Source organism: Protomyctophum bolini (genome assembly GCF_963924005.1).
Source record: "Protomyctophum bolini genome assembly, chromosome: 5".
In the NCBI taxonomy this organism is placed as follows: Eukaryota; Metazoa; Chordata; class Actinopteri; order Myctophiformes; family Myctophidae; genus Protomyctophum; species Protomyctophum bolini.
This window is the reverse complement of record NC_137866.1, coordinates 26,590,322-26,616,221: the sequence shown is the minus strand read 5'-3', so window position 1 is coordinate 26,616,221 and position 25,900 is coordinate 26,590,322. Positions and strand designations below refer to the sequence as shown.

The window sequence follows — 25,900 nt, the reverse complement described above, 5'->3', positions numbered from 1 at the left end:
GGCAATACTGTTTACAAACACCAACTCAAAATAAAACAAATGGAACCAAATGTTAAGGTCCAATTGTACACTCTCTGAGTTACAGACCCATATGGGTCCATTTGGTTCCAAACTATCATCCAGCTGGGCTGGGGGACCCCTAGCCCTGGTCCAATGCTTACAGCGAGTGTCTCTCTCTCTGACGCCTTGTGGAAGTACCTTCCACAGCCCACTGATCATATTTCCACTCCTGTGCGCTGTTTTTTTAATACCAGCAAATAAACAAAACGACGTAACCACTTACCGAAATAAAGCCTGTTAGACCTTGGTAAAATTCTATTCTTGAACCTGGGAAGCGTCTCAGGTCCCCAGTTTCTCTCTAAAATGCACTATTTTAATCATTAAATAAAATGAATCCAGCCAGATCGGCGCGGGTAAAACCCGGAAATGCCATAGTAGAAGAAATGACTCTGCCCGGTAAATTCAGGGTACATTGCGTTATTAAAATGACACAAAGTGCATTTTAGAGAGAAACTGGGGACCTGAGACGCTTCCCAGGTTCGAGAATAGACTTTTACCAAGGTCTAGCAGGCTTTATTTCGGTGAGTGGTTACGTCGTTTTGTTTATTTGCTGGTATTAGAAAAACAGCGCACGGGAGTGGAAATATGACCAGTGGGCTGTGGAAGGTACTTCCACAAGGCGTCAGAGAGAGACACTCGCTGTAAGCATTGGACCAGGGCTAGGGGACCCCCTTGAACTCCCTCAAGGACCCCTGGACCCCCCTTTGGGAACCACTGCTCTAGTTCTTTACATTTTAGTGCGTTTTCACTAGGTAGTTCCAAACAACAGTGGGTGTTTCAAATTATTTATCATAGGTGCATACTTCCAAACTGTGTGGTTATTACATTTTGGAACAATTACAACATACTGATCCTAGTTCATTAGTCTCAGTCATTGAGATGCTCTGTTAACACAAGATAGTGTGTAGCTCGCTGGCTGCCACTAAAACACAGCATCTGGGCACACAGAGCAACAAACCAGATATACATAACTGTATTTTACAAGTGTTATTTATTGGATTTGATCAGCTTTTATTGTGAAATGACCCGCACAAAGTATGTATTCATAGCCTTTCTAACTTTCTCCATGTAATGCACACTTGTTCACTTCCAGATTTGGGACCAGACTAATATTTGGAACCAGAAAAAGAACATAGTTTTGTTTACTTTCCAGACCGTCTAATTAATAAATAAAAGAACAGCTGCTTAAAATATGAGATCATATATATTTATTCTTTCTCAATGAAAATATATGGGCATTGGGCACATTATAGCACGTTTTCTCGTTAGTCAGTCAACTGGTATTGTGGAAAGTGAACAAGTCTGCACTTCAGGGAGATGGGCACAAGATACGGCTGCAACAGAACTGGAATCAATCCTCAAAAATATCCTTGAAAACCCCCTTAATAAAAGCTGAGCACTCATAAAATAAGAACAGAAAAACAAATCATCCACAGATCTGTCAGTGTAACAACAAAAAAAACCATTTCCCCATGGGAACATTGGCACACTAAACATCAAATCCAACTACCAGAAAGGAAGAACAAACTGTTGTTTATTTCCGTTTAGTGGTGGTCAGAGATGAAGATAATACAAAGTAGAAACATCTTATTTCCAACTGCATTCTTCATGAAAGATTAGACTAGGAAAAAGGAAGGAAAAACCACTGGGTGACCCTTTTTCTGACTGTTCAAAGATTGATCCAGAACGAGACCATTCAACAGGTGGAGTCCAGTTCAGTCTGGTTCAAACTGGCCCACAACCTGATTTTCACCTGGCTGGCACAATCTTCAGACCTCGAAATTACATATCTCACACCCCCAGTCCGTTATCTTAGGCTAGGTCCATTAGCATTAGATTCAGTTATTTAGCTCGACAGTTCATCACACTCGGATCAGTTCCACATCGGGTTTCTTATTTGGAAAACGCTATAATGAAAACATATCTGACTTTGTGGGCCTTCTCTCAGTGCTTTGTTTTGCTTCCGATTTCAAGGCAGAGCCGAGGTTAGCCTTCCCAATGCGTTCCTTCATTTCATGAGTCAAGAGTGCTATGAACATACTGAGAGTCAACAACTGGTGTTTCTTCTCTGTAGCAGACAATGATAATAATCAGAAGTCTATGGCCGGCCAAAAAAATGAAAATTGTACACCCATATTCTTTATTCAGACATGAAGCGAAAGACAGAGCTCTGCGTGATGGTACATTGCTGTGAAGTCCAATCCATGGGGATTTTTATGCGAGAATGGCGGCCACTGACAAGTGAGAAGAACAGGAGATGGTTGATGCAGTCCATGACATTCATATGCACCGAGCTTCAGAACTTGATACGTTTTAACTAAAGCGTTTCAACAAAAGCTTGAATCACCACCGAAGACAATTACAGTTTCTATCCCTCTGGTCTTGACTTGTATAACTGCAAAGGAGATTGTTGGTGTATGCGTGTGTTTGTGAGAGCACAGTCATGTGTGTGTACCGTATATGGACGCACACATGTATGAACGCGAACTGTCTGCGAACTGGACAAAGATGGTCGGACTGTGTTTCTGTGCGACTATGTGTCCTGAAAGGTCAAAATGAAGAAGTGCGTATTCCTGTTCATAGGCGTTTAACACATCCGTTAACTAGCCAACAACATGTGTTAGCATATGTGTCTGTATATAATATATATAACCGTTCATTACGACCTAGACGAAGCGTCTTCGAAAGTGATGATGCTGGACTCCGACTGCTGTCCTCCGGCGCCCTGCGACGCCGCAGAGGAGAGGGAAGGGGAGGGGGTGGGAGAGGAGCCCACCGAGGCCCCTAATCCCGCCGGCTTTGGCTTGAGGGAGGAGGTGGCGAGGAGAGGCTGTGTGTCGGTCCGGACTTCGTCATCCTCGTCATCTTCCTCGTCGTCCATGCTGGGCCAAGCGGTCTGGTCCTCCACGCGCTTCAGCCGCTCATTCAGCGCCTTGAGGGCCAGTTGTCTACAGAAGGAGAGGGAAAGATAATGAGAGAGAGAGACAAAATGACTGAGTACTCAGGTTTACCTAAGATGATTTAAAAATAAATAAATATATATATATATATATATATATATATATATATATACTGGCTCACCTGCCAGTGAGGAGCCACCATCAGAGGACACATTCATTTTCTTAGCAGGTTGCAAATCTGGCCTAGACAGTGTGCAATGTGCGTGCGCACACGTGCGTGTACAGTACCGTACAGTACTGTACAGTACCGGACACAGGCTCTAGACCGGATCTGAGCAGTTGTGATGATCGGGGATCATTATATCATTATAGTGTATATTTGGGAGGATATATATGAATATTTATCAGAAGTTCTCATATTGTTCTCAACTACACAGTACTAGGGTGGGGGGAGTGGTGCCTGTGTGTGTTTTCCCTAATCATCCGCAGGTGGACTGATTCATAATTGACACCTATGAGGCTGGCCCGTCTGTCAGGGAGTGATCGGCCCTGACTGGCTGCCGGTCTAGAGTGGGAGTGCTCCTGATCATGGTTCTCCCTACTCACCTACACTATATGAGTCAGTCTGTTCCAAGAAGACAACGGAGAGACAGGCCGGAACCCTCTCTCTCCCAGCCGCCACACAGTTGTGGACTTTTGATTATAGTTATTCCTTAATTTATTCCCTTCGGAAAGGAATTCGTTTTGCTTTAGTTGTAGTATTTTGTGTCTGTTTTGTTAGGTTTTCTTTTGAGTTTAATCTGTATTCTGTAAAACATTCGTCTTTTCCCTATTTATTCATCCATATATAAAATAAATGTTCGCATTTTGAAGCTGGTGTCCTGTCGGTCCATTCAATGTTACACTTAATTACCCCTAGACTAATTGTGTCGTAACATATTGGGGGCTCGTCCGAACAAAAACAGTGTTAACTCAGTTCGATTGTTTTTTGTTGTTATTTTTGTAACTGGTGGTGCGGGGGAGAGTTCATTAAGTAAATCGCGTTGCTTGCATCACTTGAGTAAGAGCTTGGTGGCGGTATAGTATGGACTCTGACTTTCAGAGTGCTGCGGTCGTGGATGTCTTGACTTTTGAACAACTTGAACGGTGTACATACTGGGAGTTGTGGGCAGTGGCTAAACAGTACAACGTTCCTTTGCCTGAAGGTACCAGGAAAAAAGAAGCAATTTTCTTGGCTGTGTCGCAGCAGCTGTTATCACACGGCATTATCACTATGGCATCAGGAGTAGGTCAAGTCGGTGTGACCGACGCCTTAGCTGTGGCGGACGAAGGGGAGCCTGGTCCGTCCTCAGCGGCGGGCCTCGGGGGTTCTGGGGAGGCACGGCCCCAGAGCTCGCACCTCGACTCGCAAGTAGAGGGGGGGAGTCCTCAGGACGTAAGGGGGGCCATACGCCTTCGCGAAATGGAACTTCAAATCAAATTGGCCGAGCTGCGTACAGAGGAATGCAAATTGGCCCAAACGGAACGGGAGATCGAGAGAATTCGCTTAGGCCGGGCCTACCCTGACCTGTCGTCGTCGGCATCGGCGGCGGCTGCCCCCCCACAACTTGGTGACATGGTACCAAGAGGTTCGTCTGGTGGTTCCAGAGGAGAGTCGGCATTCGACGTAAGCAAGCAGATCGCTCTGGTGCCTAGTTTCAAAGAAGGTGAGATTGATGCGTTTTTCTGTGCTTTTGAGCGGATGGCTATAACGGTTAAGTGGCCAAAAGAAATGTGGGCCCTGTTGGTCCAAAGTAAATTGGTTGGTAAAGCCCAAGACATCTGCGCCAGCCTCTCTGGGCAAGAGAGCCTGGATTATGATATTGTTAAAGCAGCTATACTTAGCGGATTTGAACTCATTCCTGAAGCATACAGGCAAAATTTTAGATCCGCTGATAAAGCTCTTACTCAATCATATGTAGAATGTGCACGTGAGAAAGCGACACTCTTCAAAAAATGGTGCAAAGCAAGCAATGTGACTACTTTCGAGCAGTTGGGTGAAATGATTTTACTGGAGGAATTCAAGTGTTGCCTACCAGAGAGCATTGTCATTTATCTAAACGAACGTAAAGTGACCTCGATTGCAGAGGCTTCCGTTTGCGCAGATGAGTTTGAGTTGGCACACCGTTCAGTTGTCTCTCCGGGCCGTGATTTTGGCCCTGGTGCGGGGAGAGCGGCTAAGGCTAAACAGTGTGACAAGCAAGTGTCGGCAAAAAGTGTTTCACATTCTGGTAATGACAAGGGATCTGGCGGGGCACGGGAATGTTATTATTGCCATGAAAAAGGGCATATGATTGCTTCTTGCCCTGCGCTCGTACGTAAAAATAATCAGAGCTCTGGGGAGCTTGCTTAAAGCTCATTTTGATTTGGCGGTGTAGCTACTCCTTTTGTTTTGACATGGCTCGTTTGCTAGCGACGTGCCTTGTGCGGCTACATGGGAGGCTACACTGATGTGCATTTGCTTATTTATTTATTTTTTTCCCGTTAGTAATGTTTTGTAAGTTCTTGTGAAATTGCAGGATCTAAATATTTTTTTTCTCGTTTCGATAGGCCTATAACTTTTTTTTTGGTTACCTCCTGTCAACTGTGCCGTTGGAGGGGCGACGCACTTGACAGGGGAGAGATTGCATTTGTTTGTTTGTTTTTCCCTTTTTTCAGTGGTTGTGTTCAACCAACTCGTTAAAGCATCCTTTCTTTTGCGCTCCGAAAGGATTGGGCTATAAAGTAGTGTTTCAGAGTATCTGTAGTTTATTCATTGTGTGGAATGCTGGCCTGTTAGTATTTTGAAACTGTATAGTTCTAACGTGAGACAGGTTATTTATTTGATAACCTTACGGACCGATATGAACAAGTTTCGTTCGTTGTAAAATTTATTCTAACGTGAGACAGGTTATTTATTTGATAACCTTACGTACCGATCTGAAAACATTTTATTGGTGGTGAAATTAATTCTAAAATGAGAAGGGTTATGTGTTAGCCTGACGTACTAAAGTGGGTTGGTTTTATATGTCGACTTTGTCCTTAAGTTGGCCAAGCATACGTGTCCACACATGAATGAATGAGGTAAAATGGGTTCTATATTGTCTCCATTTAATGGATTTTAACGTGCTTAGTTTTTTTCTAAACGTGTTTTGTTGCATTTTTCAAGCGCTATCTATTGGTCATTTCGTATTCTTCTTAGGTGTAATGTTGCAAGATTCCTCTGCAGGTTTCTTTTAAATTATATTTGCAGCTGGGGTTGCGTGCCCATAACTATAGGTAGCCTATTCGAAAAAAATGTTTGCTCAAAAATGTGTTTTGTAGGATAAAATTAATCATATGGTCATAAATGAGAAGGAAGTTCTGGCTAGTCCTTATATTTCCGACGTACTAAGCGGGCCGCTGATGTTTGTTCTACTTTTGCCACTCTGTTTTGTTTTTCACTTGCCTTAGGGCTGTGTGTGTGTTTTGTTTTTTTTTAAATTCTGAGCACGTTAAATGAGATGGTGTTAGGAAAGTTCTGAATGTCCCATAACCTTCCTCTGGGTTGGGGGGTGTGATGATCGGGGATCATTATATCATTATAGTGTATATTTGGGAGGATATATATGAATATTTATCAGAAGTTCTCATATTGTTCTCAACTACACAGTACTAGGGTGGGGGGAGTGGTGCCTGTGTGTGTTTTCCCTAATCATCCGCAGGTGGACTGATTCATAATTGACACCTATGAGGCTGGCCCGTCTGTCAGGGAGTGATCGGCCCTGACTGGCTGCCGGTCTAGAGTGGGAGTGCTCCTGATCATGGTTCTCCCTACTCACCTACACTATATGAGTCAGTCTGTTCCAAGAAGACAACGGAGAGACAGGCCGGAACCCTCTCTCTCCCAGCCGCCACACAGTTGTGGACTTTTGATTATAGTTATTCCTTAATTTATTCCCTTCGGAAAGGAATTCGTTTTGCTTTAGTTGTAGTATTTTGTGTCTGTTTTGTTAGGTTTTCTTTTGAGTTTAATCTGTATTCTGTAAAACATTCGTCTTTTCCCTATTTATTCATCCATATATAAAATAAATGTTCGCATTTTGAAGCTGGTGTCCTGTCGGTCCATTCAATGTTACACTTAATTACCCCTAGACTAATTGTGTCGTAACAGCAGTGAACAGTACAGGCTTTAGTTTCCACAGGTATTGTGGAAAGCATGGTGATGCAATGTTAATGCCGCCTCAAGCGTTTTATTTGTTGTTCTTTCTACAAAAGGACAGAGGCTTCATGGACACATAAGATACTCCTATTATAGAGGTATATATTATATTATATGGTCTCCTTTTAAATCAGTTGATATATCACATCCCAAAACCATAAAAGGCTTTCTATGTTCTATGTCCATTAAAAGTGTGACACATCCTATCCCGTTACAAGGGGAGTGGGGGGAGGTGTGTTGTTTGTGCGTGTGGTTGTTAGGAGGATGTCGGTAAGAGTCGGTTTGAAATTGAACCTGTCTGACAGCTTTGAGATGTGTAACTTAACTGCATGCACACACACACACACACACACACACACACACACACACACACACACACACACACACACACACACACATTTAAAAAATAAAAAAAGAATGTTGACACCATGTAAGGGATGAAGAAGGCCAATGACAACATGCGATCGTGTGTCTCCATATCATGATCTACCTAACCAACTCATTTCCATTAAAGACACTACATATTTGACCAAATTTGACTGAGGGACTGCCATTGGATTTTCTTTCCCCCATGTCATTGCGAATGCAATGAGCACTTACTATGAGACCTAGCAGATCATGTCTGTCTGTCTGTCTGTCTGTCTGTCTGTCTGTCTGTCTGTCTGTGTGTGTGTGTGTGTGTGTGTGTGTCTGTCCCGCTATCCAAATATGGAGTGTGTTGCATCAGCAATCACTCAGCTCCATATATGGGCAAAAAGGGGCCAGGTCCACTCAGCTCCATATATGGGCACAAAAGGGGCCAGGTCCACATAATACAGACATGATCTGCAGGGTCTCAGCTGCGTTCGCTTCCCGCGTTTGCGCGTCTTACTGGTGTCAAGGAATTTCCTAGGTGAAATCTTTAAAAAGGACCTTAGGCAGTTGTAAGAAGACAGCTGTGGTTTACTGTTGTCTCTCTCTGTTAATAGCTTGATTACCTGTTGTAAATCTCTGTTGCCTCAAGACGCTCCCACGAGGGGATCTAGGGGTGGGGCTTGTTTCGCTATATGAGGAGTGCGTCTTCACATGTGGGGTGTGACACACTACTGTGGGTTTTTCCATTACATGTCATATGTGCATACATTGAATGTAAGTTGTGTTCACCATTGTGGTACCTCAATAATAATAATCACTCTATCCTCTAAACGCTTCGTGTGCCTCAATTGATTGTTGTTTGTCTTATCTTGTGAGTTCCCATATACAGAATTGCATGGACAATTTGGAAGGTTCCAACGAGATGATTCCGGATTGATGACTGGCTGACTTTGCTGCTGCGGAAGGTGTTTGGCTACGCTGAGAAGGGTGTTCCTTGGCCAGGCAGTTTTTAGGAAATTGAGGTGAGCATTGAGCAGCTCCTTGTGGGGTAACCTGACAGCCTTCTCTGTTTAGCCAAAACTTCTGCGGTATATTGTCTTGTAGAAGTGCAGTCTGGAATGGGAATTTTGTGAGGCAATTGTTGGGTTCATTGGTGTTTTGAAGGTTTGGTGATTATTATAATTTGTGTTGTGTTGTATTGTGTTGTTAAAGACATCCACAAAAAGAAGGGGAGAATACTGTGTATTGCTTCTTATAGTGACAGAGGGGTTTTTACCTGCTGCTGGTCAAAAATAGGTTGGGGAAACTGTTTTAATGGTTTTTCTAGACCTTGAGTGGATGGTCTAAAGGGAGATGAGAGTCTTGCCTTCGTAGCTACTAACAGAAAAAGGGGGGTTAAGCCTCGCCTATGGGTCCTTTTGCAAAGAAGCAAAAAACAATTGTGAAGCGCTATTTTATTTTGAGAAACGTACGTGAATGAATGGTTTGTACAACTGATTGAGTTCTGAGTGCTGATATTGTGTGGTCTGCCTGTGTGTGTGCATGTATGAAGGGCAGACAGAGTGAATGGAAAAAAAAATAGAACAGAGAGAAAAGAGAAAGTGAGTGTGAAGAGTGGTATGAGTTCATTTTTCAACTTGGTTTTGGTGTGTTGAAATTATAAGATATTCTATTATAGATATTGTTCTGTGTCATATGTGGAGTTGAAGTAATCTTGATGAAATAGCAGCTACGAATAGTTCAGTCTATTAACTACATTATATATTTCTTATGTATGTGGGGCTGAAGTAATCTTGATGAAATAGCAACTACGAATAACTTCATATGATCAGTTGAGTGTCTGGACTAGGTTTATTTTATTTTTATCTGTCTTTTGTTTGTTTTTCGTGTGAGAATGGGTTCTGGGATGGGTTCTGCAAACTTGCAGAAAAAGGCTCAGACAGGTCCTGCTAAAATTATGTGTGAGAAATTTGGGGTTAGATCGATAGAATATCTGCCAAAGTGGCACAAGGATTTAGGATTTCCTCAAAATGGGAGTTTCAGTCATGCATTACTTCGTTCCCTGAGAAAGAACATGGCACAGAAATATGAAGCGAAAATTGAAAAAGGGAAAATGTCTGCTTCTGCTGACCTGAATGCCAGGTGGTCCAAGCAACTGACCATTCTTAAGCAGTGGGAAAATGAGGCTATTTCAAGGAAACGTGTTGAAATAATGACCACGAATGTGAAAGCTTTTGTATCTTTGAGCGCTGATGAGGCACTCATCAGCATTCAAAATGTGTGGCCGAAAGCCCTTGTCGACGAAATAACGGGAACTGATCACTATACAACTCCATTTTGTGATTATGTGACGGATTTCGATCCAACATTTCCGCAAAATGGGTCGTTCGACAAGGCTCATATTGTGTTGTTAAGAGAATTGATTAACCCACCCCAATCATCAGGTCCATCTAATTGGGACTACTCATATATGCAAGAGTGCGTCGGAGTTTGGGACGTCATTGGTCGGAAAGTTAATCATACGACTGGGATTATTAAATCCCGTCCAAAAGTAACTATGGTTTCCGTCCACACGGTGGATGACCTGCTAGATTGTCCCCCAAGGCCACAGCTTGGTCTGTTAGCTCCACAGCCACCAAATCCACTACCTGTGGCACTCCCTGCTGTGCTCCCAGGCCCAGGGCTGGCAGTTAACATTCCTGTAAGGTCACTGGTGGACTCCCCAGCTGGGAGTATGTCTCCACTTCAGGCTTCAGGGGGGGGTCAGAAAGGATCCCCACCTCAATATGGTGAGATAATGTCCCAGCTTGTTCGGGACCAGGAGGATAAATATTCATCCCCGATTAGCACTCCGCGTATGGGTGCTCCGAGTTTTTCAAGACCATTTTATTCCCCTGGGGGGCTTAGTCCTTTTGGTATGACCAGATCTGGCCTCGCATATCAGCCTACCGTGCCACCTTTGGGTGATATGGAAAGCAGCTTCTCTGCACCCATGATCGAGTGTCCAGATGGGGCTGGGGGGATCCAAAGGGTCTATCGGCCATGGAAGGTAACTGAGTTACAAGCTATAGTAGGCTCGTTGCCAGACCCTAAAAATAATGGGAAGACTTTTGCGAACGCCCTAAGGAAAATGGTGTTACAGTGCAGCCCTACTGCAGCTGAACTAGAACATGTATGCATTACTAAAATGGGATTGCTGTGGGCTGAGGTTAAGCCAGCAAATTGGGACTCAGCCGTGCAATGGTCTGTCACCCCAACGTCTGTGTATCAAACACAGCTGAATGCTCTGATAGCTGCATTTGGGGCTAAGTTTAAGCCAGTTATAAACATGACAATGGTTAACTCATGTGTACAGAAAGCAGGGGAAGCATTCGATTGTTATTTTGTTAGGAAGTTGCCTGTTTTCAATTCACACAGTGGTAATGAACAGCCCACTGATATGACAGCTGATTCTCCCTGGGAGAGACAGTTCGTCCAGACCTTGGTTGACGGATTGCTGCCTGAAGTAAAGACAATTTTTGTGAGACATTGTGTTGCCTGGCAGAGTGCCAGATTGGATGAGGTGAAGAAATATTGTGTCCATGCTGATGCAGTTGTGCAGGAGGAGAAGAGTCTGCAAGTAAAGAAGTCCAAAGCCACCTCTGAACGGCTCCAAATGGCACAGTTGGACTATTATGCGCCAGAAACCAGAGGCAGGTCAGCCAACAGGGCTAGGTTCACTGGTCGCGGACGCGGCAGAGCGAGGGGTAGGGGCAGAGGTGGTTATTCTGGGAATAGGTACAATGACGGCTTGTGTTGGACTTGCCAAAAGCCAGGTCACCAGGCAAAGGATTGTACTTTTGAGGCCTATGAAGACGAATATGAACAGACAAGAAACCAGTCACGCCCTCCAGCTTCGCATGTGTCTGTGACGAAGCCACAGCAAGATTGACTAAGCCCTCAAAATGACAATGGCGTACAGGGCCAGAGTGAGCATGTGCACGATGGCACAAGCTGTCCTGACAGAGGTGATATTTTTTATCTTTCACCCCGCTATTTGAAATACAAATCTACTGATCTGCCATTATTCAAAATAACTGTCCATGGTGTTGTGTATGACATGTTAGCGGACACGGGAGCCACGGATTCATCATTAAGGACAATGTCTGATGTTTTTCAATTGTCAGAAAGGGAAAAGACATGTGTAGGGGTAACTGGTACACCGCTTACATGTAAAATGACTCAGCCATGTCCTGTGACATGTGAAGATTTTGGGATTTCAGATTTGCAGCATTCATTTGTCATCGTCCCAGAGTGTCCGGTGAATTTAGCAGGCAGAGATTTGTTGTGTGCACTAGGCTTAACCATTGTCTGTACTGAAAAAGGATTGGTCTTGAAAAAATCGGATTTGATTGATAGTTTATCGATCAGTATGCTCTCCCATTCTCCGACAGCAACGCTTTATTCATATTGTTGGGAAGTTGATGTATCTCCAGTTTCTCAGAAATTACATGATTTTGTAAAGAGTCACAGTACTGGAAACCTTGTGAAACATGACCCACCCACTTACCAGTGCGTGGCCCATGAGACACAGGATGTTATGGGTGACCAGTTTGAGAATGTGTGGAATGAACAGCTTGAAAGTGAGCAATTATATGGTAAAAGTGTCATGGCTGCAGAGGATTTTATTGTTTTATTGGTGGAGTTGACTGAAAAGCAGAACGAAGTGTATGGAAGGGCAGGTGTCCCTCACATAGTATTGGCAAAATCACCTACATTCTCTCAGCAGGAGATTGACATGTTGTTACAAGAGCCAGGGGGTGTGGGGGAGGCAGCCATCTATCCATTTCATTGCTTGTTGACTGTCCATAAAGTGGTGAGATTGGAATCAGACCCTTTTGCTGCTGTTGTTACACACACTTATGTGTGTGGGGATAAGGAGAAACACCCTGCTCTAATAGGGGTTCCAAAGGAATTGTGGGCCGCTCATAAATATGATGTGGGTCTAATCAAAGACGCCACTCCATTAGTGGTTATTCCTAAATCAGATTACAGACCCAATAAGAAACAGTATCCTCTCCGACCTGATGCTGAGATTGGGATGACACCCATTATTGCGCAGCTCCTAAAAGATGAAATCATAGTACCAGCCCCAACTTCTCCAGTGAATAGTCCTCTTACCGGTGAAAAAGGCCGATGGCCGTACATGGAGGCCTGTACATGATTTGCGTGCGGTAAATGAAGCTGTTTTTGCCCGTGCACCTTTAGTACCAAATCCAGTAATTATTTTGAATACTATTCCTAGTGATTCATGTTGGTTTAGTGTGGTGGATTTGAGCAACGCATTTTTCAGCGTGCCTGTTGAACCAGCATCTCAATTTTGGTTCACATTTACTTTCAAGGGAAAGAAGTATAAGTGGACAAGGTTGCCACAGGGTTTTACGGAAAGCCCCTCAGTGTTTTCTGCTGCGCTGCAGGAAAGTCTAGCAGAGTTTGTGTTTCCTGGCGGCAGTATGTTAATTTCTTTTGTTGATGATATCCTGATTTGCTCTCCATCCGAGGAGGTCTGCATTTTGGATACAAATGCCCTGTTGAAATATCTTGCATCACAGGGGCATAAGGCGTCATTGGAAAAAGCTCAACTCGTACAACAAGAAGTGCGTTATTTGGGTCATACGATTTCGGAAAATAGTCGGGCTATAAGTAATGATAGAATACAAGCGGTATTATCAATACCTAAGCCCGTGACTAAAAGGCAGCTTCTTGGCTTTTTGGGATGTGCTGGATTTTGTAGACAATGGATCTGTGAGTATGCGAGATTAGCTCAGCCGTTATCTGACATAGTACATGGGACTGGCCTGGCTGCAAATGACTTTTTGACTTGGACCCCTGAGGCTATGGATTCCTTTAGGAAATTGAAAGAGGCTTTAGCCTCAGCTCCTGCGCTAGGCATACCTGACTTGACGAGAGAATTCACTTTAGCAGTTGATGTGAAAGATGGATTCTATAGTGCTGTATTGTTGCAACAACATGGTGACAGATTAAAGCCAGTTGCATATTACTCGAAGCAACTTTCAGCTGTAGTACGGGGACTGCCCTTGTGTGCGAGGGCTGTAGCCGCGACGGCGACAGCCGTTCAGGCATCATCATCTGTGGTGGCCTATAGACAACTAACTGTATTGGTTCCACATGCAGTAGCTGCTATTCTCTTGCAAGCTAAAACTGCTCATTTAACTCCAGCTTCTACTTTGCATTATTATAACATTCTAAACCTACCGAATGTTATTCTGAAAAGGTGTAATGTATTGAATCCTGCTACTTTTCTTCCTACGGAGGACGATGGGGAGCCTCACGACTGTCTAGCAGTAATCTCTGAGGCAGTGACCCCCAGACCTGACTTGTCAACCACGCCACTCCTGAACCCGGAGATAATCTATTATGTGGATGGCTCAGCTAAGAGGGTGAACGGAGTGGGAGCGGTTGGTTACGCTGTAGTCAGTGATTATGATTTGGTTGAATCTGCAAGACTACCGTCACATCTGTCTGCACAAGCAGCAGAACTGTTCGCTCTCACAAGAGCTTGTATTTTAGCAAAAGGGAAGTCGGTCAATATCTATACAGATTCCCGGTATGCTTTTGGTGTGGTTCATGATTATGGAACCTTGTGGAGAAATAGAGGATTTCTCACTTCCCAGGGGGCGAAAATTCAACATCATCTCCTTGTTAACAATCTCTTGGAAGCTGTTTTGCTTCCATCTCAGGTGTCTGTCTGTAGGTGTCCAGCTCATGGTAGAGTTGTGGATGCAGTGTCAGAGGGAAATTATTTTGCAGACTCTATGGCAAAGAAGGCAGCTGAGTCTAAGGCAGGCACGCTGCAGATGGTTCTTGATTCTGGGAAAGCGGCGGCATCACAGCCGGATGTGTCTTTTAACCCACGGATGTCTTTGACGGAGATTCAATCTTTGGCTCTGTCCGGTGAGAAGTCGGCTTGGAGAAAACATGGTGGGTGTGGCCCAGATGGGGTCTGGAGGGGGCCACATCATAAACCGTACTTGCCTAAACGTCTCTTCTCCTGCATGGCGAAACTGGCACATGGATGGGACCATGTCTCAAAGCAAGGTATGATTACTCTTATAGCTCAAACCTGGGACAGCGTCGGATTCACCACCACTGCAGAGAACTACTGTAGGAGATGCCTAGTGTGCGCTCAACATAACGTGGGTGAAAGCGGCGCTTCCGACGCCCTTAGCGAAAGGTGAGAGAACGCATCCGTTCTGGCCGGGTGATTGGATATTCGTAAAAGATTTCAGGAGACGTCACTGGAATTCTCCCAGGTGGAGGGGGCCATTTGAAGTGCTGTTGACCACTCATACTGCAGTAAAAGTGAAGGAGAGAGTAACGTGGGTTCACGCGTCGCATTGCAAGAAAGCACCGACTCCACAGGATGATGTGGGCACGGGGAGCTGTGCAGTCAGCACTACTGCTGACCGCAGTGGTGGTGGTGATGATGTGGTTGCTGCAGGTCCTTGAAGGTGATGGTGGCTCTAGCACTGCGAGGCAGCAGCGTGACATTCATCATCCTAATGTGGCAATGTCAATGACGTTGAGTTTCGCAGTAGAAATGAATTATAGTAACTGCTGGATCTGTCAACATTTGCCGACAAGTGTGAATGCGCCTTTGTGGGTATCTATCCCGCTTACGCGAGATGAATGGCTGTTTTATAATTGGCAAGATTTAGATGATAACAATGTTTTATGGGAATTTGACCCTGTAGGAAAGATGCCTAAGGTGGGAAAAAGAGCTAAAGGAGACACATTTCAGCGTGTGAAGAATAATGTCACTTTCCGATCTTCAACTGCATGTAAGACTATGCCCATCTTACAGGCTGAAAATGTAAAGTATTGTTTCACAGGGCAGCCCAACAGAGGTAATGTGCCTGTAGGTAAAAGTTCTTGTGAAAGTGAAACCATAATGGTAATAGACCTTAGTCAACCTTCCTACTTACCAGAGAAAATTTATGCAGTGTGTGGGGCGAAGGCTTACACACATCTCCCGGCTAATAGCCAAGGTCTGTGTTATTTAGCTCATGTTATTCCGATGATTAGGAGAGTAAATATGACAGAAATGCAATCCTTATATTCCCATCACATGAGGAAAGCTATTACTCGTAAGAAGCGGTCACTTTCCTGGTGGCAGAGGGTCCTAGGGGTAGTGATTCCTAGTTATGGAGTGTATAATACACAGGCGGAGCTTGCAGCTCTATCCACTGTCCTGGAGAGGCACATGAATGTATCGGATGATGCTGTGTCAGCTTTGGCGATTGAAGTAGATGAAATAAAAACCATAACCTTGCAGAATCGGATGTGTTTAGATATAATTCTCGCCAGCAAAGGAGGGGCGTGTCATGTAATTAAAACTGAATGTTGCACGTATGTTTCAGATCCCTCGCAGGCTATTGCCAGACTTCATAATGATACTCTGGCTGGTGTACAGGAATTGCACAAAATTCATGGTGGTGCGTTCTGGGGTTTCTTCGAAGGGTGGTTCGGGAATATCGGAAATACGTGGAGACGTATACTAATTCTAATTGTCATGACAATGTTCGTATTTTTACTGGTGGTTTGCTGTATCTCGGCGTGTATTAAAGCAGTGATGTCAAGGGTTGTGGGGGGTCCCGCTTCCATTGTGATGCTTCAGTTAGAGCGCCCCGTCCGTGGTTGGGTTCCTCCTTTCTGGGAAAGTGATATTGGTTGATTCTGTGTGTTTTATTTGGGGTTTGTGGGATGTGGGATGTGTTTGCCTGAATACCTGTGTGTTCTGATGTGTTTTATTATGTAAACTATGTTGTTGATTTTATGCTTTTATTATGTCGTAAGCCATGTGGTGGTCGTTTCTCTTATGGGATGGGCCGGTGTAGGAATTTTCCCAGAACGTTACAAGATAATGTCATGATATGGGGTTTTTCGCCTACCTTTACGACGAGGATGAGTGTTTAAGAGGTCTGTTAAAGTTTCAAAATGGGGGTATTGTCAAGGAATTTCCTAGGTGAAATCTTTAAAAAGGACCTTAGGCAGTTGTAAGAAGACAGCTGTGGTTTACTGTTGTCTCTCTCTGTTAATAGCTTGATTACCTGTTGTAAATCTCTGTTGCCTCAAGACGCTCCCACGAGGGGATCTAGGGGTGGGGCTTGTTTCGCTATATGAGGAGTGCGTCTTCACATGTGGGGTGTGACACACTACTGTGGGTTTTTCCATTACATGTCATATGTGCATACATTGAATGTAAGTTGTGTTCACCATTGTGGTACCTCAATAATAATAATCACTCTATCCTCTAAACGCTTCGTGTGCCTCAATTGATTGTTGTTTGTCTTATCTTGTGAGTTCCCATATACAGAATTGCATGGACACTGGTATAAAAGCTTCAAATTGACATATTGGTTGTTCAGTTTCACCCACCAAAGAAGTTTTTCTCCTCTGGTGAAAAGCTGGAATTTGCACAATGGCAGGCTCTCAGTCAAATGTTATATTCCATAATATTTCCATATTATTTGCCCACTCCTTTTACCTCCTCCTCTCAGCGTCCTGGGGGTCCGTGCCAGGCAGACTGATGGTGATAGACGAGGGCGCGCCCACGTCATACCGCTTCACCATCTTCCTGCACACCTTCATCTTCACCAGTGCGGCGTGCACCAGGCCGGCTAGCAGGCCAATGGCCGGCTGCAGCGCCTCTGGGAAGAACGAGGCGAAGGCAAAGTGGTCGGACATGTCCCCGCGGCCCCTGCTGTGTCTCTGATAGAAGCGCAGGTAGACCCAGCCAGACAGGGCTCCGTAGCCGTAGGAAGCCAGCGGGGCACTGCTGTCGAGCACCAGGCCAGAGAGACGCAGCAGTGCCAGCAGGAAGAGGACCAGGGCTGGGGCCGCTTTGAGTCTCACCTGGGGAGAGAGAGAGAGACATCTTGAGGTCTGTACCTTTTAAAGGTTCACGGAAAGGCCCTTCAGGGAGATGAAAGGCAGGCACATGAAGTGGGAGCAGTACACAAATGCATGCACAGTAAAAGTCTGTGTACATTTGGAATCAGAATCAGTATTTGGTGTAAAGCAGTCGGCTAAAAAAAACCTAATTGTACGCCCTCCATCGTTTTGTAGTATTCTGTTAGAACAGCGAGGACAGAGGTAGAGTGAGAGCAAATGGGAAGAGATAGATAAAACAGGTTAAATAGAACAAATGAAGATATTTACATACATAGCATAGAAAGTGTAAGTGAAAGCAGCATCATATGCAGGTGAAAAGTAGTAGTAGTAGTAGATGCCTCGTTGATACAGGTGGATGATTAAAAAAATAAAAAAAAAATAAAAGCTTTTTCGCTTTGTAATATTTGCTCAAGACACAAACAGGTTAAATTAATGGGAATTAATCACACAAAATATACGCTCCCGGTGTGCAAGGACTTTTATATGGGTCCAGACTTTTACAGTATGTGCGCTCTGGCCTCCACCTGTACAAGAAGACCTGGCTCTATTGAAAGCTTCCAAAATCCAACACTTAGAATCACCTGAAGGAATTTATTGACACAAAGTAGCTCATAACATGTCTACAGAAGATTATTATGAAACAAACACTTTGCAGATAGAAAGAGGATAATCCAAGCTTTTAGTACAGCTGAAATGTTGGTGAGTTTAACGTCGTTTAATACAATCAGATAGGACTTTTCAGTTTGGATGTCTGGGCTGTCAATTGCAAAATGCGGCTAGTTGCCACCCTGCCATTAACTTAATGGCAAGATGGCCACCATGTGCATATGGTCTCAGTATTAAAACATGAGTATTCTGAACATTTTGAGCACCTCAGAACATCTGTAGCTCCAACGGTTTAGAAGATAGAGCCATGTTTGAAGTAGCGGTTATTTGAAATTAAATCACACTCATGTGAAGTGAGGGGCGCTCTTATCATCATACATCACATTCGGTGCTCAGCCAATCAAATCATCACAAATGTCATTCCGGCCAATCACTTTTGGCACTTTTCTGCCCTCACTTTTATCCTCAATATGTACTTTGATCAGCCAATCAAATCATCGCTATGGGGTGATCAGCCAAACATCAGCAAATGTTTGTGTTCACACAAACCCTCAAAGCTGGGCATAGGCGGACCGGGGCTAACGGCCCTCAAAAAAGGGTGTGGTCATTTTTGGGTATTTCGTCCCGGATAGAGAATTTCTCACAGTTCCCAAGGTCTTCTCTGGAGTCATGTTAGCCAAGAACAGTTGAGATATTGTCTCCTAAATAAAGTGCATACAGTAGATATCTTAGCCAGGTCCTAAACTACTGAGAGAGGGGAGGGACTGATAGTGGGCAGGAAAGGGGAGAGAACGCATCATAAATAACAGGTCAGCTGAGCCGACTGGAGCCATAATGTGAAATATGAGGGGTGGATACAGGATAAGGATACTGTATGTGTGCAAGTAGGTGAATGCACACATTATTTATATGTGCTTGCATAATATACAAGATTATTTATTTTTTGCCCTCTAGTTTTACAAATATTAGCCATTTTGCAGTTCATTTCGCTTTGATCAAAACCTCTTTATAAATGCAGGCCTTGCTGAAAAAGATTATTTTCTAAATGTAAATCAACTAGTTCCTCTGCATTACTGAATTGCTGACTATGAGGTTTCTTTAGTTACGTTGACGAAATGTGGGTAATGGATACATCTATTCTATAGCACAACATTTTAAACAGCTTAAAACAGCAATACTGCTTAGTATGCGATGCACTGCTCACCTGAGCCTGATTGCAAAATGCAATTGCAAGCCAATTAAATCTCAATTGAAATTCAAAAGTATTCTGTTTAACTAAAAATGTTGTACATACATGTACACTATGGCAAAAGGATTTGAGCGTGGGAAATTATGTCTCAGATTCAGATTTCAGAATCATTGATTCAACTGATCTAAAGCAATTGAAAACAAAAGATCATATCAATATTCACATGTCATGAAGGATGTATGCCCCTCAAAACTCACTTGTGTGAAGTGAGGGGCGCTCTTATCATCACACGTCATCATACATCATCTCATTCTGGTCTTTTAATGTTTGTGTTTACACAAACACTCAAAACTGGCCATTCATTATCAATGGCATTTAATGTTTGTGTTGAGACAAAGTCTGTGAGACCATGAGTAAGGCTATGGACCAGAGCTACATCCCTACCTGCTTTCTCTGCACCATTTAAGGCCGTTTCCAAATGTTAAAATATAAAAGACCAATATTATTATGAAGAAAACAAGATGTTAAGACCGCTAAACCAAATAGAATAAAGTTTACCTTCAGAAAAAGCGTTGTTTAAGGCTTCTGAATGTAGGTCTTTTAACATGTAATGTCTATGGAGTGACGTCACGTCAACACCACTAGGTCTGGAAAGGGGGGCGTGGAAAGGGGGCGGGGAATGGCTGTGAGACAGTCCTATAAGACAGACACCAGACAACGCAGACACCAGCTTATAAAATAAATAAATTCCAATATATCCAACTTCATTTCTTGATAATCCACATATTGATACAGTGACGCCTGCCCGTATGTGGTTTGTCAAAAATGAATTCCGATCTCTGTTATCAATAATTTCAGCACAGCCCTATTGTTGATGTCTCTGTGCCACTGCTAAAAAGATGTATTCCTATGTTACTGTAACTGGACATATTCCTGATTAGTACATTCAGTTTTCTTTTGTCACATCTGTGACATCCTGCAGAGTGTGCAGGTCGGGCTGGATGAGACTTGTTCATCAACTCTAGGCTAAGTTATATAAGGCCATAGGAGGAATCACATATTTACATTCAGGGTGGGGGGAATTAACAAGCCATCTCACTCAGTTATAGCTCTCTTGGCACAGATTCTAGGAAACGTATTGCATTCATCTGGCAATCTTGTCATTCCAGCTATCTAGAGAAAACTTTGACCTGTATGCCAACGGAATGCAAAGGTTTCTACAGTACTTGGACTGGAGTCACTCAACCCTGTATGGAATGTACTGTATGAGCGGTTGCTCCTGCTCCTACTTTGCATTGTACACCAATGCTTTGCTTAAAAGGCTTGTATTACACATCTGAGAAACAGATAACATACAGACAAAGCCAATTACAGGTTCCAAAATTACTGCCATTGGAATACGTGTTTGTTGCATTTTTATACTGACTGACACCTTCCCTCTGCTTTTAATAACATGCTGTACCAGTACCTCATCTCATTACATCAACTTGCCCAAGATCACCTATGGCAACTGAGCAGTGGGACATACGTCTGCTACTGCAAAAGGGTTTACGTCATGTCAGTCATATCTAAAACATTCAGAGATTACATAGAGAAGTGAACCTGGTGACCTACACTACAGTATGATGACCGTCCATGTAGTCATTTACTGACAAGTTGGAGGTCAAGAAATTCAACAGAAAAAGGGAGTTTAATAGAATCTCACCGGATAGCCCATATCCCCACCCAACAGCGGTCGCCACTGGTTGATTCTAAGTAGTGATGCACCGAATATTCGTCCACAGAAAATATTCAGCAGAAAATGGCCTATTCGGTTTCGGCCCGAATAGGCAGAAAATATATCACTGAATAGTGTATGCAATTAATGCATTCAAAAGAGCTGAATAAATGTTTTATGGACCCATATCCAATTATCCATAATAGTGATTATTATTTAAGTTAAGTTTAGCCATAACCATTTATTTTGCCATAAATCAGGTAGCTTTAAGGTACAGCCATGAAAGCAACAGTAGGCAAAATATATATATAATATTAATCATATTCGGATGCCTGTATTCGGTTTCGGCCAAGAATTTCCCTTTCGATGCATCCCTAATTCTAAGTCAGGGTACCTCGTTCACAATCAATTGAAAACCCCCTACTTTAAGCACGATACATTTTATATTGATGCTTGACACTAGCGTCAACATCCCGCTGCCTCCTGCATTATGTGCAATTTCAAAACAGGTGGCAGGACCGTCAAGCGCTTCCAAACTCCAACGCTTGTAAAAATCACAGCACTTCTTGACAGAAAGAAGCTCATAACATGTCCACGTGGATCACATTGCATAGAAAGAGGATAATTCAAGCTTTACGTACAGCTGCAATGTTGGTGAGTTTAACGTTGTTTAATACAATCAGACTGGACTTCTCTGTTTGGATGCATATGTATGGGCTGTCAATACTTGGTGTTGCAACTCTAGAGTTGCTTGTGGAGTAGCTTCTTGACGCCTGTGGCCCCTGTATGTGCGTTTTGTTTTGTACATCAAAGTAACTCACATTACCATTGGCCGCTGTACATATGGTCCTCTGAAATGTTTTAGATCGCTTTCTCAGATTCAGCTGTAGTAGTTTGATCAGTCTTATACTGTGTGTGTATACCATTTACATAAAACATTCCAGGCTACACTTGACTTGGGTGTATAAAAGCATGGCTCTTGCCTATTTGGAAGACTCAACAGGCTCTTTTCCCTCACCTTGTGGTATTCAAAAGTGCCGTCAGATTAGCCATGGTCTTTGTTGACAGACCTGATCATGTGGAAAAAGTCTAGACTAGATTTAGCCTCTTTCGGGACCCTTGGTTACCATTTCTGAATTTTGGATGGCGTTACCCTAAGGTCCCTCGTAGGTTTTTCCACCCTCCATAGGACGCAGATTTACATACTGTCTGTTCACGGAGACCTGCTCGGTCACTTGAGTGTTGGTGAGATGTTTCAAAGATGCATACAACAGCTTTAGGAGAAAGCGGGAACATGTGCGAATAGGCGCTAATCGGAGTTGCTGTTAAGTATTTTTAATCTTTTTTTTAAGTTTTGGCTTCTCTGAAATTCTCTCTTCCTCACTTCCCATGTCCCGCCTCCCACGACACAACAGCATAATAAACATCCTGCATGTATGCTGTCGGCCAATCAGAGGCAGTAACTAGGACGTGCAGCTAGCCAGTCTCGGTGCGGGAGGCGGTACAATGGGAAGTCAACAAGGAAGTCAAGGAAGAGAGAAGTTCAGCGAAGCAAAATTTCAAAAATACTTAACGGCAACTCCAATTAGCGTCTTTTCGCACACGTTTCTACGGTCTCCTAAAGCTGTTGTATGCATCTTTGAAACATCTCACCAACACTCAAGCGACCGAGCAGGTCTCCGGGAACAGACAGTAGGTAAATCTGCGTCCTATGGAGGGTGGAAAAACCTATGAGGGACCCTAGGGTATCGCTGTCCAAAATTCAGAAAAGGTAACGAGGGTCCCGAAAGGGGGCTAGACTAGATTATGAGCAAGGTTCATTTATAATCTGTTGGATGCGTGACACTCCCCAGACCTGCCTCTTCATAGTCGCAATACCACCCATCAATATACTGCATATATCATATGCATCTACAATGCGTCAAGTCTCTTTTCTTTGCGGACTCACCTGTGGTACTCTGAGCACTGTGGTATCCCCCATGGTCTGTTTCAGTGCCACGAGGACTCCTCCGAGGAACCCCACCACTCCATGGACGCGCACAGCGAACAGGAAGTCCAGGTCAAAGGTCGCCACGTAGGTGAGGAGGTAGGAGAGCCCAGCCAGGACGCCGGCCGAGACGTTGACCACTGTGAAGAAGATGAGGAGTTCCAGAGCGCCCCAGAGGGGCTCTAGCAGGCGCCCGCAGGCGACCACGGTGGCCACATTGGCCGCTAAGCCCCAGACGTGCTGCTCCACCACTCCATGTGTCAATAGTGTCCACACCCAGAAGTTAGGGGGGAAAAGGTACCCCGGTGTCACCCCCAGGGCGTATGGGGTGTCAACCGCCCAGGAGAGCAAGTAGAGAAGAATCACCACAGCACTTATTGATTTGACTACCACGCTGGTGCTGCCCAGGGCACCCAGGAAGTGCTGTCGTGCCACGGGAAGGTAACGATTCATGGTGAGGGCTGAGGGGGGATGCCGTTTTTAAATCAGTTCTCGTTTGTAAGTAGGAACCGTTGATACGGCCGAACTGAAACGAATAGAGCAGCGCTTTGAATCCCAACAGCATCTACGTCCACGGTCTTCTGTGGGATTTCGTACGGAACTTCATCTATCTGTAGAAGTGGTGATATAGTGTGGCTTTGCTATGATCAGCTGACTCGGTAGTCGACAATCTGTTCAAGTCAGTTGCTCAACATAAAAACACAAAGGGCGAAAAGATGTCACAACTTTCCAAAGACGCTATACCGTCTTGTCATAACAGAGAACGGAATGAAGCCAGTGACTTATAGTTCTTACTAATTTAGATTCGACCTAACAAGGTGACAAACGGTACAGCAGTCGATAAGCTTGAGTAGGTGAGAACCTTTTTTTAACGCCAGGGGGGGATTTTCATCTACCCGACTATTAATTTTGACGACCTTCAGTAGACCTAACCGACGCAATAGTAAGCTTAACTTAATGCGTAAAGAGATAACTCATGGTCAAATACGAGCCCCCCCAGAACCTGAACCGACAAATCAAACACAAGCCCAACTTCTTCCTAACAACAACAACTGACATTAGCTGGGTTAGCATGTAAACACGCAGCTAGCTAACGGCTAGCTTGTTGTCAGGGCTGACAGTTCCGCTGGCTTACGTCCGCCATGAAAGAACACACTGGGGTTGCTACGTCTTCGTTTGGGAAAATAACGGGACGAGAGTTCATCGCTAAAAGCTCCGTTGTCGATCAGCACCAGGTCTGGAGCAGTCAGTCTGTCTGTCGACCTGAAGTCCACCTCGGCTATGTAGCCCCCCCGAGGATCTCCCAGGAGATGGCAACAGGCCTGCCTTCAAAACAATGTGGCCGATCGTTGTCTGGGATTCCCAGTCTCTTCTCCGTGCGGCGTGGTCTGCATGCCTTACGCCGTCTGTGTAATATCCGGACTTTTGATAATTATTCACTAGAGAGAAATCTTGTTATCTTTTCGGGGGCACTCCTCCTCCTCCTGAACAGTGAACACATACAGCACCATTCAGCCAGCAGCAACTCTCCTTACTGACTGACTGTGCGCTGCCCTGTGCCAACGTCATCTGCACGGGGTATGTCTATGCTCTAAAAACGTCAAGTCACGCAATGTTATCGCAGTACAGCATCATGGGAAACGGAGTTTCCAGAAAAAGCAATGAATCCCCGTGATCAATAATCAGAGAGATCAAACTCAAACATAGCATAGGCACGTCTGGCACAGTGGCACACATTATAGGATTAGCGAATAGAATATGTTAAAATGTATTATCAGATGTCAAAGAAGAAATAACAGATTCACTTTTCACTCTGATTGACCAAAAGGGGGCATCACAGTGGTTGCCATGTAACGTGTTTTAAACTAAACTAAACATTGAGCAATGCTGTTGTGCAGATTTTTATTCTTTATATATTCTTTGTATCCAGGGAACCAGCAGCAACAAACGGAATGTGCACATCCCACTGTTTTGAACAGTTGTCAGTTTACCATCAAATTAACACAAGTTTCATAAATTAACTTCAAAAATATCAAAACATTCAGGGCACTAGGGAAAACTGGGCACCCTATGGAAGAGTGGGCACTAGGGGAAATCCATGGCACCAAAACAGAAATATGTTGAAGTCCCCCGACACATTTTATATTAGTTTGAAGTTAAGGTTTGGCATACTTCTTTGAGTTTAAGATTAGGTTTAGGCACAGTTTTTATTTATTATTATTATTATTATTATTGTTGTTGTTATTTATTATTATTATTATTTATGATTATAATTATTATTATTATAGAATCTGGAACAATGCAAGTTGGTAATGCATGCCCCTCCCGGTTATGCAGTTCAGTTGTAGAACTCCTTATATGGTTATGGCTGAGTCATAGTGACACACAGGATCATGACGATGTGGTTCAGTCTGGAATGCCTGCGCAAATCGAGGCAGTCAGGCGAACACGGTTTGTGTTATGTGTGTGACATCAGACTGATGTCACACATGATGACATCAGATGTTCAATCTATAATAGGTATTGTAGAGATTATAAGAGGTGAAAGAATGTTAACAGAAATCGGAGATTGAAAGGAACATCCAATTAAAGATCCAGAGACTGAGAACCAGAGAGAGATCGAGATGAGGAGCTCAGTGAGAGATCGAGATGGATTGAGGTACCAAGAGAGAGTGAGATATAGAGAGAAGAGAGTCGGAGAGAGATCGGTAGGCAACAGAGAAATATCGAGATATAGAGAGAAGAGAGCACGATCTAGAGACCGAGAGAGATCGAAAGATAGATCAAGAGACCAAGACCAAGAGAGATCGAGACATAGAGAGAAAGACAATCCGGGAAATAGAGAGAGAACGACAGATATATCAAGAGACCAAGAGAAACCGAGAGTTAGGTCCAGAGACAGAAAGAAATCGAG

At 43.8% G+C, this 25,900-nt stretch overlaps 1 protein-coding gene across 2 annotated transcripts; it reads right to left on the bottom strand.

Moving 5' to 3' along the window:
- Positions 1 to 24,529, bottom strand: tmem115 (transmembrane protein 115). 2 transcript variants are annotated; one of them, XR_013964113.1, is made up of 4 exons: positions 22,948 to 24,529; positions 17,081 to 17,448; positions 715 to 3,008; positions 109 to 123 (listed from the first exon to the last, which is right to left on the bottom strand). XR_013964113.1 is itself a non-coding variant. In XM_080764401.1 (3 exons), the coding sequence occupies exons 1-3, from the start codon at positions 23,437 to 23,439 to the stop codon at positions 2,720 to 2,722; spliced, it is 1,149 nt and encodes a 382-aa protein (XP_080620527.1). In that variant the 5' UTR covers positions 23,440 to 24,529; the 3' UTR covers positions 1 to 2,719. The 2 variants fall into 2 exon arrangements, 1 of the variants encoding a protein (XP_080620527.1); XM_080764401.1 differs by having other exon boundaries at positions 1 to 3,008.
- Between the last annotated feature and the right edge of the window lie 1,371 nt (positions 24,530 to 25,900).

Excerpts from the sequence above, each read along its gene's own strand:
- tmem115 (XM_080764401.1), bottom strand. The coding sequence starts at position 23,439 with ATGAATCGTTACCTTCCCGTGGCACGACAGCACTTCCTGGGTGCCCTG. Across the intron at positions 17,449-22,947 it reads CAGTGCTCAGAGTACCACAG|GTGAGACTCAAAGCGGCCCC; the intron begins GTGAGTCCGCAA and ends CTCTCTCCCCAG. Across the intron at positions 3,009-17,080 it reads CAGGACGCTGAGAGGAGGAG|ACAACTGGCCCTCAAGGCGC; the intron begins GTAAAAGGAGTG and ends CTCCTTCTGTAG.